The sequence below is a fragment of the Diabrotica virgifera genome, chromosome 3 (assembly GCF_917563875.1).
Source record: "Diabrotica virgifera virgifera chromosome 3, PGI_DIABVI_V3a".
Taxonomy (NCBI): Eukaryota; Metazoa; Arthropoda; class Insecta; order Coleoptera; family Chrysomelidae; genus Diabrotica; species Diabrotica virgifera.
In genome coordinates, this window is record NC_065445.1 from 180794189 (window position 1) to 180815983 (window position 21795).

The 21795-nt window shown below is 33.8% G+C and overlaps 1 protein-coding gene across 2 annotated transcripts in view; it reads right to left on the reverse strand.

Annotated features, from left to right (window-relative positions):
* LOC114332627 (ATP-binding cassette sub-family C member 4-like) overlaps positions 1-21795 on the reverse strand; it is a 298183-nt gene that overhangs the window by 70279 nt on the left and 206109 nt on the right. For both annotated transcript variants that reach the window (XM_050645698.1, XM_050645699.1), the window contains exons 8-9: positions 19662-19840; positions 11161-11476 (exon numbers count right to left, since the gene is read on the reverse strand). In XM_050645698.1, the coding sequence (XP_050501655.1) occupies positions 11161-11476; positions 19662-19840 (495 nt within the window). The remainder of the gene's footprint in view (positions 1-11160; positions 11477-19661; positions 19841-21795) is intronic.

Here is a 21795-nt window from a genome sequence, read left to right on the forward strand (position 1 = left end):
AATGAAATCAATCAAAGATTGGTACCTACATGTAATTAAAATTTTTATTTACAGTGGAACCCCGATAAGTCGGCCCCCGATAACCCGGAAGTCCGGCTAACCCGGACCGATTTTCATCGATAAACATTTTGATTTTCAGTATTTTGTATTTTGACAACGATACACGATTTGGGCGTCGAAATGTTAATAAAATTATTTTTCAATTTAATTGTGGCTTATATAATATATAATATATTATCATCAAAATACATAGTTAATTATCAGATAAACATTTCAGCAATAAAAATGTATGTAATATAATATTTGAGAGATAATGTATATTTGTGTGATTTAAACTATACGATAGTAAAAATGACTCATGGCACATGCCTCGCCGGCAGAAACAACAGACACCTGTCTGTAGTATTCCTATATATATACAGTGTGTCAATTTTAAAACTTACAATGGCTATATCTCACGAACAAAAGCTGATATCGAAAAATGCTTGAAACCGTTTCTAGGATAGTAAGGGGGAACTAAAATGACATGAAAGAGAACTCACCCCCATCAACCCCCTAGGCCCCACCCATCACAACCAAAAAAGTTTAAATTGCAAACCTCTACTTGTGATACATCAATGAAAAGGCTATAAAAAATGCTATTCAATTGTATAAATAATAATTATACAGGGTGAAGCAATAATTGTGAAACTTTGGCTTAAATGAAAAATTTAATAAGGTTTTGTTGAATTACAAATTTCAATTAAGTAAATATTTAATGTGAATTACGTTGTTTGGTAAACAATAATACAGCCTATTTTCAAATTGTGCACGAAATTTAGCAAATGTTCTAGTAATAGGGCGACATGCTTGAGTAATTCTTTCTCGCAATTCCCCAAGTGAAGCAAGTTGAGTTTTATAAACAACTAATTTAGGGTAACGCCATAGAAAAAAGTAATATACTATCCTACTATAAAAAGTACTATCCAATGGTATAAATAATAATTATACAGGGTGTTAATATCAGCTGGCTTACTATGACTTTTGTATTTGTAATGCTATCTCCCGGACTATTATTTTAAATGGTAAGTGTCCGCTCGTACTTTTTTTTGTTAATTAAAACTTAATTTGCCATTTTTGCCTTAAATCAGTTGTTTATAAAACTTAACTTGCGTCACTTGGGAAATTGCGAGAAATAATTACTCAAGCATGTCGCCCTATTACTAGAAAAACATTTGTCAAATTTCGTGCAGAATTTGAAAATAGACTGTATTATTGTTTACAAAACAACGGAACCCACTTTGAACATTTACTTAATTAACATTTTTATCAAATTTGTAGTTCAACAAAACCTCATTAAATTTTTCAGTTAAGCCAAAGTTTCACAATGATTGCTTCGCCCTGTATAATTATTATTTATACCATTGGATAGCATTTTTTATAGCCTTTTCAATGATGTATCACAAGTAGGGGTTTGCAATTTAAACTTTCTTGGTTGTGGTGGATGGGGCCTAGGGGGTTGATGGGGGTGAGTTCTCTTTCATGTCATTTTAGTTACCCCTTACTATCCTAGAAACGGTTTCAAGCATTTTTCGTTTTCAGCTTTTGTTCGTGAGATATAGCCATTGTAAGTTTTAAAATTGGCACACTGTATTTCAAACAGCATTGTATAAAATGACTAAAAGACTATTTAAAAAATTAGTTTTCAAACAATAGTTTTTAGTTTTCACTGTTCTTAAAAATAACATCACAATCGATTGTGACTGTATTGTGTGTAGTACAGTCTTGTATATTGTTCGCTTCCGTTTGCTTACGTTTGTGGTTGCGTGTTTTTATAGTAATTTAGATGTGTAAGTACTGTGCATATTTATAAATATTTCATGTTATTTCAATTCTAACGGAGTTTATCTGTAAGTATACCGTATTTTATTAATTTTTACCATATTCTCCGGCTAACCCGGATTTTCGATAACCCGGATCGGCCGCGGTCCCGATTAATCCGAGTTATCGAGGTTCCACTGTATTTAGGTTTCTTGGCTAGTTTTTCATTTATGTATTATGGTTCAGGAAAAATGAAATGCTTTTAGTTAATATAACTTTATAATACACATGTATATTGAAATAGAATGGATGAAGAAATATAATAGGTGATTAACTGGCGCTCTTATCAAAGGCTTGGACTGCTGTTTCAGTTCTCGCAATTTTCTTAAAACAAAATCTCTCGGCTTACATGTAGGGAAGTCAATTAGGGTATTTGGCTCCGAATTCCATCCTACTACATCGATTTATTTGACATTTTCGCAGTAAGTAGGGAATAGCTCAAGAAACAAAGTCTACCCTATGCCGATGTGCGCTTTTATCTTGGGGGTAATTCCCACCTCTTCTCAGTGGTGAAAAATGTTTTGGTTAAAATAGCAACGGAAAAGGCTATAGAACCTAATTTTAAGCAAACACTGTTCTATAATTCTTTTTGAAAACTCAATACTTTTTGAGTTATTCGTGGTTGAAAATTGGCCATTTTCATTAAAAAATGACACCTTTTCGGACGGATTTTTGCGAATACCTTAAAAACTGTGCATCTAACAAAAAAACTATATAACATATTTCTTAGGTTATAAAAAAAACTAAGAGATTCGTTCCTCCATAAATCTTCTAGTTAAAATACAAAGGGGGATATGACAGGTAAGAAGAGTTGGTTTTTTTGCTGCATGCTCAAATCAGTGCATTCAACTTGAAATAACAAAGAAACTGTCAATTTTAGGTGTATAATGATACTAATAACTTTTGTAGTGCTTAAAAGGACCTTTAAAATGAGCAATACCAAATGTAAATTATATTCAAACTAAACGAGGTATTCTGCAAAAAATTTGATGACTAATGTATTTTAAGAAGAAATGAGAAGTATATTTAACCCCTCATCCATCAGAATTTAAATACATCGTTTTCGTTCTACAAAACATTTTATTATAGTGTTATTTCTATGGTCAAAAAGTTGGACTGGATTAAAATGAATGGTTTTTGAAAAAAATAAGATCAAATTATAGAGCGCATTTTTAAATTTTCTAAAAAATCTTCATTTTCCTCCATGTAACTCGAAAAAAAAAATAAGAGATACGCAAAAAAGATACCACACAAAAATGTAGGACTTTTTCAGATAAAAATTTTCTTTTTATTTTGCATTACTGTATCTCCTATAATTTTCAAGTTACATAGAGAAAAGGAAGATTTTTAAGAAAATTTAAAAATGCGCTCTATAATTTGATCTTTTTTTTCAAAAACCATTCATTTTAAACCCGTCCAACTTTTTGAACATAGAAAAAACACTATAATAAAAGGTATTGTAGAAGGAAAATGATGCATTCACATTTTGGTGGATGGAGGTTAAAATTATTTCTCAGTTTTTCTTAAAATACATTAGTTATCAATTTTGCTTGCAGCATATCTCGCTCAGTCTTAATGTAACGGACCTTTAATATAGCTCATTTTGAAGGTCTTTTTAAGCACTATAGAAGGTATTAGTAGCATTATACACCTAAAATCGACCGTTTTTCTGTCATTTCAAGTTGAGTACACCAATTTGAGAATGCACCAAAAAATAAACTATTTTCACCTACCATATCTCTTTTTGTATTATAACTAGAAGATTTATGAAGGCAACTGTCTCTTTGTTTTTTATAACGTACAAAATGTTTCATATAGTTTTTTTAGTTAGATGCATAATTTTTAAGCTATCCGCAAAAAACCGTTCGAAAAGGTATTATGTTTCAATGAAAATGGCCAATTTTCAACCACAAATAGGTACCGAAAAGTATTGAGTTTTCAAAAAAAAATTATAGAACAGTTTTTGCTTAGAATTAGGTTCTCTAGCGAATTCCGTGGTAATTTTAACCAAAAAATTTTCCACCCCTAAGAAGGGGTGGGAACCACCACCAAGATAAAACCACACATCGGTATAGGGTAGACTTTGATTTAGGAGATAAGTAGAGGCTAGGCCCAAAATTTCATTAAAATCCATGCAGTAGGATAGAATTCGTAGGTAATATCCTATTCTTGCTCCTGACTGGCGTAATTGTAAATGAATGAATTGGTCGCAAATGTCGTATTCTTTTCCTGTTTTTTTTAAATATTATTCATAGCCAGTATAAAAAACCGCGTGCATTATTTAACAAAACAAGAGCTTGACTGAACGACATGAGCACACTAGATAGTAGAAAATGCGGAACACCCTGGGGTACAGGTTCTTGAGGCTTTCGGACATTAAATTGATGCAACTAGATTACTTGGGTGATTTTTGGGGTTGCTGAATACGAATACTCCATCAAGACTGACCTTTGACAACAGAAAATCCTCTAAATTCTAGAAGATGAAGTGCATATCAGTCACCTTGGGCATTAGGTGCTCCCAGGGTCGGTTCAGATATCATATTCATATTCAGCATCTCCAAAAACTGTTTTTGTCAATTTATTGCCGAAAAGCCTTAAAGCTCCAGAAGATGACGTGCTTCAGGAATGACTCTGGGCACCAGGTTTTCAGGGGGTCGGTTCTGATGACGTATTTATATTCAGCAATCCCAAAAAATCCCTGACTAATCAGCTTGCATCAATAATTTAAGCCCGGTTTTTTAGTGAGCGGTTAAAATTTTGGTTAGCTAACTTAGTTTAAATTTTAACCAATATTTTAACCCTCATAGCGTTTTCAGTGCTTTAAATCAAGTTAAGAAAATCTCGGTTAGCTAACCACTTTTTTTCTTCTGTTGGCAGCAGAACCCAACTGTACGTGCGCATATGCAATTCGAGAAATAATGATCAATTTGACAGAAAAATAAATAAAAGACAATTTCATAACCAAATTTAAAAAATGATTAATGCAATGCAATATAAAGTTCGGAATCTTTGTTTAGTTCATAACCTCTACCTCGGTTTCATATCAGAAGAGAATTAGAATTACTGGGACGATTTAGACTTTTTTTCCGATTTTGTTTGTCAAAGACCACGGTCTTATCACTATTTGAACATATTAATCAGGAAATAAGAAGTCAGACTCTTTGGTAAATAATTAAGTATTTTACTGTGTAGACAAATATAAAATAATCTTTTTAAAATATTACTAGGAATCATGCATTAAATCCTGTTACAGTAAGTGTAAACAGAAGGTACCTGTTACAGTTATATTTAAATATATTTCCTTATAATTCCTTCCTCTATCATGAGGATAATAATTTATAATTTCAATAATAATAATTTCCTTATAATAATAAGGAGGTATTAGAATACTTCCCGCGATGAAATAAAATAACATAACCCAACTAATGCCAATGCCTTCTGTCAGGCAGGCAGGTACCTACTCAAAAAAATAAACATGATGCATTCACTGCACCAATGCGCAAGCGTAACCGCAAAATTCGGAGTTAAACCATCTAACGAGAATCGGTTAAAATCATGGTTAACTTAAACGAGTTTAAGCTCTAACCTAGTACTGAAAAACTGATTAAACATTAATATTTCGGTGACCAAAAAATAAATAGGTAAACCCAGCACTGAAAAACCGGCCCTTAGAGTCAAAAAATCCTCCAAACTCCAGATGCCGTGCCTTAGCAAAAACCCTGGACACCAGGTGCATCGAGGGCCGGTTCTGATTGCGTATTCGTATTCAGTGACCTCAAAAACCGCCCGAATAACAAAATCTGTACCTTAACCCTTAAACGCTGAACCTTTTTTAGGTTCCATGTACGCCCAAGGGTGGGAAAAAATGTCCACCTCGAAAATAGCTAATATATTTATTGAGAGTTGTTGAAAATGGGTTAAACTTAAGAATCTTATGCTTAATAAACACAGCATCTTCTAAAATATTAATGTAAACAATTTACAAACCTTACAACAAAATTACAATGTACATCAAAATTAACATACCAGTAAAAGCCAATAATTCAGATTTGTCGATTTTCTCCATATTCTTTCTTTCAGCCTCCTCATTGGCGGATAATTATGTAGATTATGTAATTATACATCGATAATTATATGGATTATCTTCCTACCAACGAGAAATTATATAGAAACCTTTAGTAACAAGTTTTGCCAAGAGTGTACTTTTTATCCCCATCCATATTTAACTCAAGATGCTGCTTTTATTTTCAAAAATATTGGTAGAACCAAATTAACATTCGATAATGGGCTATATTTTTGACAATAAATAATTTTGAAAAAAAATTTAAACACGTAATAAATATGTTACAAGGGAACACGCATTAGGTGGACATTTTTTACCCACCCTTGGGCGTTTAAGGGTTAATATACTGATTTTGACATGTTTATGCACTTTTGGATACATAATTTGCACTTTAGAATTGCAACTATGCATTTCCACCCATTTTTCTATTGTAGATGCTTTTCCTGGGGTCATTAAGGAACAATGAAAAGAGTGTACAATAGAAAGGTGCATTAATAATAAAGGAAACATGCGTAAAAAAGAGCAAAATCAAAGAAGCGGGCCTCATTCTACTACATGAATAGAAATGTTTAGTAAACCCATCAGCAGAATACAGCAGGCTTTGGTTGCAGATTTTTAAGAAGAATTAAAAAAAAAAATATCAATAATACCGAATAAGAAAATGTGAGACGGACGTCTTGTTCCATACACAATACGTATGTAACACTCATTACTAACACTCCCATACACACAACGGCATAAAGCATATAGAAGTAATGCAAAAACACATAATAATCAGAATTTGATGTAGGGAGACCGGGTCAGTCCTCTTGTATGGTGTCGAAGCATGGACATTAAAAATATCCACCATTAACCGTTTGGAGGCCTTTGAAATATGGCTGCACAGACGTATCCTGAAAATACCATGGACGGCTATGCTGACAAATGTAGCAGTCCTTAAGAGAGCAAATGCTACCCGCGAGCTGCTTGATAACATCAAATATAGAAAGATGGCCTATTTTGGACACGTAGTAAGGGGAGACCGGTATAATATTCTTCAACTTATTATGATGACTAAAATCGAAGGACGCAGAGGAATTGGTAGAAAGCAGGCCTCCTGGTTGAAGAATATCCGGGAGTGGACAGGAATAAAGAAAGCAGAACACCTATTTAGAATAGCTCGAGACAGAGACAGTTTCGCCATGTTAATCGCCAACGTCAAGGGGACTTGATAGGGCACGTTAACAAGAAGGAGACCGGGGCAAAACGAGGCTCGGGGCAGAACGGGAAATGCGTCGGTGTGCATAACTTATAGTCGTCATAATATAGGCAATAGCGCCATTCGAACGAAGGTGGGTTGACTCACTTCAGTCATTAGAAAGAAACTTCTAGTCACGTAGTGTGCTTCTTTACAGACATAAAATCCGTTTTCTTTTGTTTTGTTAAACATTTTGGTGATATTTATAGAAGTGCTATAAGGTGAATAAGCAAGTTCTATCACGTTTTTCATTCAAATATGATATATATGTTACTCAATTTTAATATTGTGTGCTGTGAACCGTTTTATATCTTTTACGTTAGAAATTACTAATTTTATTTGAAATTATGTCTGTTGGGGTAAAGTGGACGGGGCAAGAAGGGATATTATCCCATCTTGCCCCGCTCTACTAATTGCCACTGCTTTAGAGCATTTAAACTGTGTAAGAAGAATCTGACTAAAACTGAAACTAATAAAAAAATCAAAGAAAACTAAAGAAGAAAACCAAATGGACACTGACTCATCAGAAGATGATGAATATTGTGGTTGCATGTACTGTGGATATTTATATTTGCAGTCAACTGAAGGATGGGTAGTGTGTAGTGTATGTCATGGATGGGCTCATAATTCCTGCGAAGGTGTTGAGAATGAAGACGAAGTTGCTCATATTTAAAAACTCTACCAGCCTGACTAAAATACATTCCCATTTTGCCCTGTGGCATTTCCTATTTTGCCCCGTGGCATTTCCCATTTTGCCCCGTAACGGAATTTTTTCGGACTGATAAGTTAAGTTCCTTATAACCAAATAACTAAGGAATTTGGATTATAAATAAAGTAAGTTATATGAAGTTTAATAGCAAGTTATCTTGTCTGGTTTTGTTAATTTTTAATACACAGTTTAGTTTTCTTTCTATGATTTTTTTTTCTTAAGTATCCCGTTTTGCCCCGGTTTCTCCTACCTATCATAGGACATAGACCAAATCCCATGGGAAATATTGAAAGTGGACGTGAACGTGATAACAGAAATACTACTACTACCTCTATTTGAGAAGATATGGAAAGAAAAAAAATTTTCTAACGACTAGAAAACAGGTGTATCATCATCTTGGTGCTACAGCCCTTAGAGGGCCTCGACCTTCTCAAGCTTTCTACGCCATTCTGTTCTGTCCCTTGCTTGCATTTTCCAGTTGCCGACTCCGATCTTCTCGGCATCCTGTGTTACCCCGTCCATCCACCTCAGCTTTGGTCTACCCCGTCTTCTCATTCCCACGGGTTGCGCTGTTAGAATCTTTTTTATCATGTTCGATTCAGGGGCCCGGGCTACATGTCCTGCCCACTGCAGGCGGTTTCGCTTAATTATAGTGATAATATCTTTTCCACCAAACGTATGCTTGTAGATATTCTGCAGTTCAAAGTTATATCTACGCCTCCATATTCCGTTCTCACAGACCGCTCTGAATATCTTACGTAGCACCTTTCTTTCAAAAATCGACAGAGCGGATTCATCTGTTTTAGTTAGCGCCCATGCCTCTGATCCATATGTGAGAACGGGGACTATCAATGTTCTATACAGCCTTATACGAGTTTTTTGAGACAGACGTTTGTTAGCTAAGTACTTTGATAGACTATGATAACACCTGTTTGCAATTATTATTCGTCTTTTTATTTCCTCTGATGTGTTATTATTGGGGTTAAAACAGGTGTAATACTTAAAATTCCCAAAAAAGAAGATTTAAAGTTGTGCAATAATTGGAGAGGAATTACATTACTCAGCACAGTGAATAAACTATTTTCTAAAAAGATCGTAAACACAATCGATGATGGCATAAGGAAAGAACAAAATGGCGAAGAGGGCGGTCGTGCATAGATTTAATAAATACATTACGAATAATTACCGAACAAGCAACAGAACAAGAATCATTATTATATTGGTATTCATAGATTTCGAAAAAGCTTTCGATTCAATTATTAGAGAAAATATATGGATATCGCATAAAAATAGAGGCATCATGATAAAATTAATAAACCTAATCAAAGAAGGTTATATTAATTATAAAAGTATATTATGGCACCAAGCCAAACTATCTAGAAAATTTGAAACAAAAACAGGGGTCAAACAAGGATATAAACTATCGCCACTAATGTTTTCCATACTATTAGATGACGTAATGAGAAAAGCCATAAATAATAAGAAGAGAATATAAATAGTTAATAACAAGGAGAGAAGAATAAAATTGGAATTAATGGAAAATGATATACAGCGTTTCTACTTAAGTTGGAAACATATGGGAAACTTTTTTATTATTCTCAAAAAAAATTATTCTTTATAAAGAGTAGTTTTGCATGCTCTAAAATTTAAGATTCAATCATCAGATACCAAATTTTATCAATATTATACGAGGTATGTCAAAAAATATTAATTTCGTTCAAGGGTAAGGTACCTTTATTTCTCTGAATATCCAAAAAAACTCTTATTATAAAAAGTTGTTTGGGATTGAAAACTAAGATCAAAATATGCAATTACATGCTTCTAATTGAAAAAAACATATTTTACAAATTTTTCTCAAATTTGTGAATACCCAACAACGTTTTTATTTATTACAAATATGATAACTCTTTTATTATTCATTTTACGAAAAAAGTTATTCTTCATAAAAAGCTCAGCATGTTCTAAAATCTAAGATACAATCATGATATATCAACTTTTGTTAATTTTATACTAGGTGTGTCAAAAAATATGAATTTTGCTCAAGAGTATTATATAGTACCGTTATATTTCACAATATTTCAATTAGAAGAATGTAATTGCATATTGGAACATAGTTTTTAATTTTAAACAACTTTTTATAATAACAATTTTCGATATTGTGAAAAATAAAGGTACTTCACTCCTGAGTGAAATTCATATTTTTTGACATACCTCGTATAAAATTAATAAAATGTGATATCTGATGATTGCATCTTCGGTCTTAGGATATACAGAACTTTTTATAAAGAATACCTTTTTTCGTAAAAGTAATAATAAAAGAGCTATCATATTATGTGTAATAATAATAAATAAAAACGAAGTTAAGAATCCATAAATTGAGAAAAACTTGGAAAATATTTTTTTCAATTAGAAGCATGTAATTGCATATTTCATCTTAGTTTTTAATTCCAAACAACTTTTCATAATAAGAATTTTCGATATTGAGATAAATAAAGGTACTTTACTCTTGAACGAAATTCACATTTTTTGACAACCTCGTATAATATTGATAAAATTTGATATCTGATTGAATCGTAGGTTCTAGAGTATGCAGAACTTTCTATAAAGAATAACTTTTTTTCGTAAAATTAATATTAAAAATGTTTCCCATATGTTTCCAACTTAAGTAGACTTATACATATAAATGTATATTTATATGCTTACTGTCGCAGAACAGGCAACATCAGGAAAAGATGGAAGAGTTAGAAACAGAAGCGAGAAAACTCGGATTAAAAATAAATTAAGGAAAGGTCAAATCGATGAGCTTCAATACGACACAAAATATACAGCTAAGAGTAAGAGAAGGAATTATAGAAGAAATAGACGAGTTTATCATATTAAATTATAATACAGCTATGGACCCGAGCAGACGAAGAGAAAATTGGAAAACAAATACGCAAACTGAAGTTTAGATGGCTGGGACATACTTTAAGAAAAAGCGAAAACGAAATTCTAAAGAAAGTCTTAAATTGGAACCCACAAGGAAGAAGAAAACAAGGACGGCCAAAGGAAACTTGAATTAGAAGTACCCAAGTAGAAGCCAATATGACCTTTAGACAAATGAGTTACATCGCGAAAACAGGCAAAAATGGAAACATTTTTCGACTGCTTAAATGTCAAAAATTTTTAAGTAAAATTGTAATTATGGTCATTACAATCAACTGTGGCTTATCTCATATAAACAAAGTATTTATTGTATAGACATGCCACAAGAAAGCAGCTTCAGAACTCTATGGTTTAACTGACTTACCTTTTCGAAAACTATAATAACATCAGCATCTTTTAAAAACTGCAACTGATGTGTCACCAAAATCCTAGTTTTACTGCCCAAAAATCCTTTAATGCATTTTTCAAAAAGATGTTTACCAACTCGTGTATCCACCGCAGATAAAGGATCGTCTAGTAGGTAAATATCAGCGCTAGTGTACACAGCCCTCGCTAAGTTTAATCTTGCTCTTTGACCACCACTCAGGGAAACCCCCCGTTCTTCTACAATGGTTTTATCGCCAAAAGGAAATTGCTGAAAGTCGGTTTCTAGAGCACATACTTGAACGACTTCGTCATATCTAGAAGCAGAAATATGGTGTAATAAATCTAAAAGGCTTACCCCTAACAACACAAAACATTCCAGGAATGTACTATCAAAGTTCTATTAATGTTTAAATATCCTGGACATTCAAGGAACATTCGATGAACATCTGATTAAATTATTGGTGGAATGGTACCACAAGACATTCTATGAACATACTACCAATGTCCTATATTTTAAGAGAGGCCATCTATTATTTAATTTGCGTTCAGTTTCAAATTTGCCACGCGTGTATCTATGTTAGGCAATCCAAACCACGTGACTTTTGGTTGGCGTACAAAAAGTTACAGAGGTTATGTTTGTAATATCTATTTTTCATTGTTTTTCGTCGTATTTTGTCTATTTTGAATTTATTTGGATTTCGTTTGTTGTATTTTGTAAACTTTATAAATTTTACCATAATGCAAAGTGATTATTTAAGGAAATTATTATTGGAAACTCCAGATGTTGGATGAAGGTAGAGGAAACAATTTTTATTTACTGTTCATTTTTCCCTGATATTTATCAATATTGATGAATTTTGCAAGCAATAACATTATTTCTTTTATTGTTTTAGATATTTATTGAAGCTGAAAATAATTGGGGATTTAGATCCATATACAATTCAGTCAGAATTGGATTTTACAGTAAAGTGTATTCCACCAAATTATTATTATAGATATTTATACATATCTAGTGGCGTCTCACAGTTACTACTCTAAGCAGCAGATGAAAGCATACAAAAGCCTTTAGGCACATAAATATTTTACATATGGATTTGTTTTTAAAGATGGAGTAAAGTTGGAAGTCAGGAGCAACAACTTCGTAAGTACCTACAAGAATATTGAGGAAATCCAGCTCCTCGATACTACTGGGCAAACTAGAAGATTGAAGAGGACAAAGCCTTTTGAACTAGTTTGACTTATAGGTGATAGTGAATAGCAGAGCATAGTGCTTGTTTGCCTGTGTATGTTAAAATAGGGCAATATCTTGTAAGATTAGATAAGAGACGCTATGGGGCTCTTCATTTTAAGGAACAGTAGTAATTTAGGTTAAATTAAAATTGCTTATTGGTCAGTTATAACCAGATTGTAATTGTAATTTACAATTCAATACAATGAATCATCATCGTAGTGATGATTATGGAAAAAAATATATGACAAGATTTTGTGCAATAAAAATGTTTATATTTATCAAGGATGTATTATTTGGTATGACCACATATACTTCTGGTATATCGTCGGTGATGTGACAATACCTCCTATATGCTTTTTCATGAATTTTGTAGGAGATGACAAACCATTTTTAGGGTCATCTCCTGTTTTCACATGTAAATTTTGACATGTTTTGTAGTAAATAGATAGTTGAATTTACTACAAAACATGTCAAAAAATATCATATGAAAATAGGAGGTAACTGTAAAAAATGTTTTTAATCTCTCTTACAAATCTCATGAAAAAACAAATCGGAGGTATTATGTCACATCAGCGACTATATCCAGGGAATGTATAAAAAATATACTGTGAATGTCCACAACTGTGACAATCCAATACTGTGACTGTCCAATACTGTGACATTCATGGAATGTTCCAACAAGACATTCAAGGAATGTTTAAAATGCCGACAGAGGACTTTCCTGGGACATTTAGGGGACATTCTTGTGCTTTTGAGGACATTCCAGGAATGTTTTCAATATCCTGTGTGTACATTCTAGGAATATACATGGAATGTTTGGTGTTATTAGGGACGTGGTCCGATAAGTACTTAGCCTCTCCACCCGATGGCGCCACTCGCGCAAGAGAAATCTACTATCGCGTAATACATTCTTGTAAATGGCTTATGTCCAAATCTTAGCCAAATCGGATTCACAATTTTGTTTTGGGATTTTAGAAAAATGAAAAGAGCAATATCGGTCGGTGATTCGACTCTTGTTTTGGGAAGGGAATTCCCGCAGAAAAATCAGCAGAAAAAAAGCGAGCTTGGATGCTGCGTACTGTGACCCTTCTCCTTCGATGGCGATTATCAAAAATTGGCTTAACGAGTATCAACATGGTAGCAGGTCGGTTTTTAAGAAGTCACGAATAGGTGTTCCATAAACGGACACCATGGAGGATAACGTGAAAGAAATCTATGATCTCGTATTGACAGACCGCCTACTGAACATGCGCGAGATAGACGAGGTAGTGAGTATCTCAAAAGATCGCGTAGGTTATATCCTACATGAAATTTTGGGCATAAGAAACCTTTTTTTTTTGGGCAACAAGGGCAAGCATGAAACCACTTCAGAGCCGTATCTGAGGCTGCTTAACTGTAATCCAAAGAAGTTTCTACGTTGTTTCATAACCTTACCATAATCACCAGCGAGTAAGAACAGTCGATACAGCAGACGTTACACAGCGAACGTACTCCGAGGAGGGCGAAGACTATCCCAATCGGCGGGAAAGGTGATGGTCACCATTTTCTGGGCTTCATAAGGTGTGATCTATATTAACTTCCTGGAAAAGGGCAAAACGGTCACAGGGCTTTACTATGTCGTATTATTGGGAGAATTGGACGCCGAATTGAAGAATAGACAGCTCCAATTGGGAAAGAAAATGTACTCTTGCGCAGTGCCGGTTTATCCACTGGGCGTTTGGGGCGGACGCCCAGGGGCCCGTTTCTTTTAATTATAAAAAATAAAGTCGCTAAATAATTTACATATTCTCCGAAAAAATCTCATACGCAGATACGCCAATACACTGCAAACGCCTTTGTTACATCTCTTCACGCCTATACACAGTGCCGTGGCCCCACAGGGGGCCGTGTCAGTGTTTGTGGCGGGGCCCTTTTCCAAAAACTGCAGAAAGTTGTCAGATTTCGCCATGTCATTGATTAAAACTACCCAGGTAGTGGGTAAAAACTGTGTAGGTTATTAATCAATGGCCATGTCTCGAATTGTATCCAAAATAATGGCACAAACGGAGTTTTTTTAGTTTCTAATAATTTCATTTTGAATTGTGGGGCTTAAATAATAATTTTTCTCACTTTTTGGCTTTAAAATAAGTTCTTTTAAAATAGGAACAAAATAAGTCCTTTTAAAATAGTTAAACAAAAGACAAAAATAGATATACATAAATCTAATTTATAGATAAAGAATAGATTATTTTCGAAAATGCCAATATCCAAACAATAGGTACACACTCTATCAAATATTCAAAAGTAAAGCGATTACAAAAATTGCAATTTGGCATTATACACTGGCCTCTAAGGCTGGCAAAAACATATTTAAGGTCAAATTTGGGTCAAGAAAACCTAGACGCATTATCACTGTTGTGTTTTTTCTAAAAATTTAAAAACTATTTTGCTCAGCATTTTAAAACTAAGTATTCGACGTATCCCTTTCATAATTGGTAGGCATTATAGGTAGTGTACAAGCTACTAAATTATGTTAAACAAATGTTTCTCGCTATTACCAGAGGGGTACGACGGGGGAAAGTGAATGGCTGACCCTTACCAAATTCTACGCCACTGGCGGAATTGCTATTTTAGTTCAATTTTTGCATTCTTCAATACTTTATATGAAAATAATATACTCTCCATTCGTAACGATAAAGTCATTATTTTTCGAGATATTTGAAGTTAAAAATGAAACGACACGGTTATTTTGATTAATGTATTGTGTCGCTTCATTTTTAATTTCAAATATCTCAAAAACTAATCATTTTATCGTTACGAATGAAGAGTATATTATTTACATAAAAAATATTAAAAAATCAAAAAATTACACTCAAATAGCAATTTCGTCAGTGGCGTAGAATTTGGGAAGAGTCAACCAGACTTTATCCCCTGTCGTACGCCTCTGGTAGTAGCTAGAAACGTTGATTTATCTTAATTTAGTAGGATGTACAGTACCTACACTTTCTGCCAAGTATGAGAAGGATACGCCAAATAGTTTTAAAGTACTGGGTACAAATAATTTTTATATTTTAATCACATGAATCATAATCATAAATTAATCAAAATAACTCTGCCGTTTCCTATTTAACTTCAAATATCTCGAAAACTAATGACTTTATCGTTACCAATGAAGAGTATATTATTTACGTAGAAAGTATTGGAGAATCTAAAAATGGCACTAAAATAGTAATACCTCCAGTGGCGTAGAATTTGAGAAGGGTCAACCATTCACTATCCCCTGTCGCACGCCTCTGGTAGTAGCTAGAAACGTTTGTTTATCATAATTTAGTAGGGTGTATAGTAGTTGCACTTTCTGCCAAGTATGAAAGGGACACGTTGAATAGTGTTAAAATGCTGAGCAAAAATATTTTTTAAATTATTAGATAAAACACCGTGTAACTCAGTAAGAAAGCATATTTTATTTAAGTGTTTTAGATTAAATCTTCTTATTTTGTGCTAAGGTTTCTCCAGTTACTATATGGACAATTATTAATGAAACACCCTGTATAGGGATGGGCCATTTCGGCGTCGAAATTAATTGGTGATGTTACAGGCTACTTTTGTTAGTCCAATAATTAAAAAGTTGACTTTTTAAGGTTACTGATGTTGCCTTGTTCACTTTAAAATATGGTTATTTTAGAAAACTCTGGGTTGGAAACGAATACGTTTCCACCGCATCATGTTGAAATGCATAATGTGACATCGCATTAAGGGGTAGCACTAGCACACTTTTCGCAGAGGTCAGCTAGGCCGCAACTGCGATATTTTTTAATACAAAACATCATTCTGTTGAAAATAGTAGGTGCTTATTCAGTAAAAATTTAGTGCTAAAATAGTATTTATTGTCCAACAATTTTTAAAATAGTAGTCAATATAACCACACGTCAATAATATTCCTATATATACACCGTTATTAGGCGTTAACGCCCTTCGGTAGGGATCTATGGAGGAGTATCACCAAGCCACAAGCCCTTATCTCTTGCCGGACCGCTCCTCTATAGGCCGATCAGACACCAGTTTATTCCAGACCAAGTCATAGATTCTATTGAATTTTAAACTACGACGTTGGCCTTTTATTAATTTTAAGTGACCTGGCTGAGGCTAGAACCTCGATAGCAAATCCACTAAACTTGTCGATCGACTGCGCCCCATCCAAATGAGCCGTCATGACCGACTGAATAATATTCTTGTCTGTCAATATTGACGGATACGAACCTTGTAATGATATGCCTTCAGCCTGGCGTTAGACAGATCAACAGCAAAGAACCGCATGCGTTTCAATACCGGCGCAACCCCCCTCATCTCCACTGTGACTCCGAGGTATCCAAGTCCTGCAACCGAGAGCGTATTTAAGGAGAGAACCGAAGAAGAAGAATCAGTCTTGCGGCGATCAAGCTCTAGACTCCCTGGCTTAGTGTAGTGAACAGGTAAGCCAATCTGGGTGGTAGAACTCTGTAGTGACGAGATGAGCCGCTCGTAGTTGAACAGGATCCGTGTACCCTTGGAGTGAACGGTTACCGTCATCTCCGATTCGGCGTTATATGGGTGTTTGTATAGTTATTGATTGTATTCAAAAAGCAATTAGAATAGCTAAGGATACACGACCAAGAGAACAGTGTGCGGAAATCCAGCAATTGCAACATAAACACGATTCATTCAATATGCACAAAAAGTTAAAGAAGCTGCAGGCTTATACAAACCTGGAAGAGTTGGGTATTTGGCAGATAACCAAGGCAAACCACTGTTAAGTGTGGAAGAAAAACTAGACACGTGGAAGAAATATGTGGAAGTAACTTTTGCAGATGATACCATTGAAGACACTGAATGCCAAACAGGACCCCCGATTACCATTGAAGAAGTCACGTCAGCTATTAAAACCACTAAAGATGGTAAAGCTGTAGGGCCTGACCAGTTATATGTAGAATTCCTAAAACTTATGGATGAACAAGGAATAAAATGGATAACAACTGTATTCAGCAACATATACATAACTGGAAAAATACCCCAAAGCTGGTTAAAGTCGACCTTCGTAACTTTACCCAAAAAAGTAAATGCCAAAGCATGTGAAGACTACAGAAGAATTAGCTTAATGAGCCACTTACTCAAAACGTTTCTGAAAGTGATACACGGCAGAATATATATAAAAAAATGCGAAGAACAGGTATCATGGACGCAGTTTGGATTCCGCGATGCCTTAGGCACCCGAAAGGCTCTATTCGCTGTCCAAGTGCTTACGAAAAGATGCAGGGATGTTGACTGTGGCGTGTATGTTTCTTTTATCGACTACAAAAAGGCGTTTGATAGAATAAAACATGATAAACTCATAAACATCTTAAAAGAAGCGGGAACAGATGATAGAGACTTGAGAATCATATATAATTTGTATTACAATCAAACTGCCAATACTAAAGTGGATGACCAATTGACAGAGGCAGTCTCCACAGATAGAGGAGTGAGGCAAGGATGCATCCTGTCCCCGGTGCTGTTTAATATAATATACTCTGAATGTATTTTCGAGTAAGCGCTGGGAGAACTACAGGAAGGCGTATTAGTCAATGGAGTGTGTCTGAACAACATTATATATGCCGACGACGCTGTAGTTTTTGCAGACAGTCTAGGTGGTTTGCAAAGAATAATGTCGCGCATATCAGATATAAGTAGAGAAAACGGACTTGATCTCAATAAGAAAAAAAAACAAAGTACATTTTGGTAGTCAGTAAGCGCGAAATATTAAATACACAGCTTTTGGTTAACCAACATCTAATTCACAGGGTCGACAGCTACACATACCTTGGTACCAACATAAACATCCAGTGGGACCACTCAAGTGAAATAAAACAACTCATAGGAAAAGCGAGATCAGCGTTCATAATGATGAAGTCTCTTTTCAGAAGAGACTTTACCTCGATTTACCACGATTTACCTCTTGCTACCAAAATCTCTATCATCAGATGCTATGTATTTTCTACGTTATTATACGGAGTAGAGGCCTGGACACTTTCCGAGGCTTCTTTAAGAAAACTCGAGGCATTCAAGATGTGGTGTTACAGGCGCATTTTGAGAATTTCGTGGATGGATCGTGTGACTATTGTTGAGGTTCTACGTAGAATAGGCAAGGAATGCAAGATTATTAACACAATCAAAGAGCGCAAACTAGAATATCTTGACCATGTTATGAGGAATGAACAGAGATATGGATTGTTGCAACTCATTCTTCAAGGCAATGTATTTGGAAAGAGCATTTAGAAATTTGGGACCAGGGAGAAGAAGAATATCTTAGCTTCAAAACCTGAGAAAGTGGTTTAACCTTTGGATGACCAAGCGGGGGAAATTTTGATCCCAGCGTATGTTTTTCTTTAATAAATTCAAAGGTATTTTCAATTTTTAACTCATTATTTTTTTATTTGACTTTAATATCATTCTAGACATCCTCGTATTTTGAAATAAAAAAAATTCCCTATATTTTACGAATAAAAATATATTCTGAAGTTGATGTTTAGTAAAATACCGTCTTTTATGTGTAATTCCAAGTAGTTTTACGCTAATGACGTCGACTTTGCAAAGTAACAAGACACTTACTCAACATACACACTACACATGAAACTAATACTCATGTTGTGACTGGCTGAATGACATAAATTCCATGCCAAAAAAAAATTTAAAAAAAAGTACTTCATTTTTATGTTAATTGTGATTTTTGACATTTTTGACCTGGGGTCATTTCCCCCCTTGGTCATCCGTGTAACAAAAAAAGGTTGGTCATCGGAAGGTTAATACATCGACAACCGGACTATTCAGAATAGCAGCAAGCAAAGGTAGGATAGCCATGCTGATCGCCAACATCCGGAAAGGATGGGCACCTTAAGAAGAAGATAGTTATTGATATTTTGATTGTAGGAAAATTTGTGCTTCCACTGGACTGACGTGTAAGGAGGTGTGAGTCTGTGCGTAATTACTTCTTGTATTCCGTTAATTGCATTTTATTTTGATTGTAATAAATACAATTTTATTTTTCTTTTGCAGACATCCGTCAAGGGAGCTGTCTCCGGAACGGGGCGAAGATACAATTATTTTTTATTTTGTTATTTTTCATTTTGAACTGTATAAATATCCTCAATACATTTATTTTATTTTGACTTGTGTTTTACTGAGTCTGTTGTCCTGAAAGAACTACCCCTCACAACCTTGACCTGATTGCAATGAATATAAAAGCGTTGCTGAGTGCTGAGTGTGAGTTAACTGCTTACCTGTTTTTAATGTAAGGTTTTCCAAACAATATATTTTCTCTTACGCTAGATACAAATAACCAAGGTTCTTGGGAAGCGTAAGACAAGTCTCCTGACACCTCTAATTGGCCACTTTTGATTGGAAGCTCACCGAGTAACATTTGCAGTAAAGAAGATTTGCCACTACCCACCGTCCCCACCTAAAAATTGGTAAGTATATCTCTGGACCTCGGAGATAAACCTACACTCTGTCGATATGGTGTTTTTTGAATAAGTTTTTTAATCGAATTTTTGCTCGAAATGACATAGTGTAGTTTACCTCCGAGGCCCAGGTTTTGATTTTTAAGTTTATTTTTAGACTACTTATAACTAAAAGCTTCACCATTTTTACACAAATAAATATTACTACAAATACCCAAATATACCTACGACTACCCAATTATCAAAACACAGAGACAAAAAGGTTACGCTCCGAATACTATAATAGGTTTATTCTATCGAGTTTCATGAAAATTGGTGTGTGGTCAGAGGATACCTCAAGAAACGTAAGTGACATGGTGCCAACTTGAGCTTTTATGGGGATGGGGGTGAAAATTATTTTAATAACATTAACCTCATAAATCGATAAAAGGACAAATTCTAACAAAATTTGTTATGTAAAGTTATTAAAATAAATCAATACATTTTAAATTATTAAAGATGAAAGATTTTAATTTTTCGTGAACAAAATATTTGTTATTTTCGCGGTTTTCATAAGTAAAATATAATAAAAAAAAGCAGTCATTGTTTACGAAAAAATTTAAATTTTATTTTATATGAATATATTATATTTATTTTATATCAATATATTTGGAGAAAATACTAATATTTATATAATATATTATATTTATTATTTATTACTATACATACATATTATATTATCAAAAAACTGAAATTTACGAAAATTTGAAAAATTCTGATTTTTAATTTTTTTTTCACAGTATGCATTCTAAATCGATCAAAATTTGTGAGGTTATTACTTATGCTAAAATAAAGCAACTCTTATAAGGATTGCTATGTTATTACTATTACTATTACTATTATTTTACTTTTTGTGGAAATGGCGTATGTTCTATTTTTTACTTTTTCCTAAAAAAATCGAAAGGGTTCTCTTATTTTCGTCATAACTTGCTTAATTTTAATTCTATCAACTTCTTCTAGATGTTATAAAATGCATCGTTTTTACGTTAATTAAGCTTCAACACTTACACTTACATACTTGAGTACTCGCCGAAAAAAAATATTCATTCAATTACCTATAACTCACTTTAAATTAAAACAAAAGGTTTTTATAGTTAGCAATTTATTTCATTTTGTATTAGCTTTAATTTTAGTAATAACAACTTTTTTGTAAAAATTTATAGTATTTGAGTTATTTATGAAAAACCGCTTTGAAACACTATTTTGTTCACGAAAAATGAAAATCTTTGATCTTTAATAACTCAAAAAGTAATGATTTACTTTGATAACTTTATATGAAAATTTTTGCTTATTTGTTCCTCTATCGATTTATGAGGCTATTAGTAATAACATAATTTTTACACCCTACGGTAAAAGCGCAAGTTGGCACCATGCCACTTTTGTTTCTTGAGGTATCTTCTAAGTACCCACCAATGTTCATGAAACTCGATGGAGGTTCAACTAAATCGGAGGCGTAGACCTTCAATGACTGCACTATATTCATAATACTTGTATGTTCTTGAATCAGCCTGTTGAATTCTCGGCCGATTTCCAGATATTTTGTAAATTATTTTATTATGTATATGATACCGGCCAAACCCAAATTCAAGACAAACTAGTTTGGCCTAGGCCAAAGGAGCTGGTTTGAACATTGAATTTAATCGAAAAGCAATATTTATTTGCGAAATAAACATTTTTTCTGTTCTCGGATAACAGTAAAATGTATTTTGAATTAGATAAATTACATAGTCTTATTTTTTGTCAAATAATTGAATTAAAAAATTGTTTTTGGACACCCTGTACAAATAATTATGTTAGTGTTTATACTACTGAATATAAATAGAATTTAATAAGCTTTCAAATAAGCTACCACACGACCCCTTTTCTCATTTAAAAAAATCATCGATTACGTCACCACGCCCAGATAGATGACGTC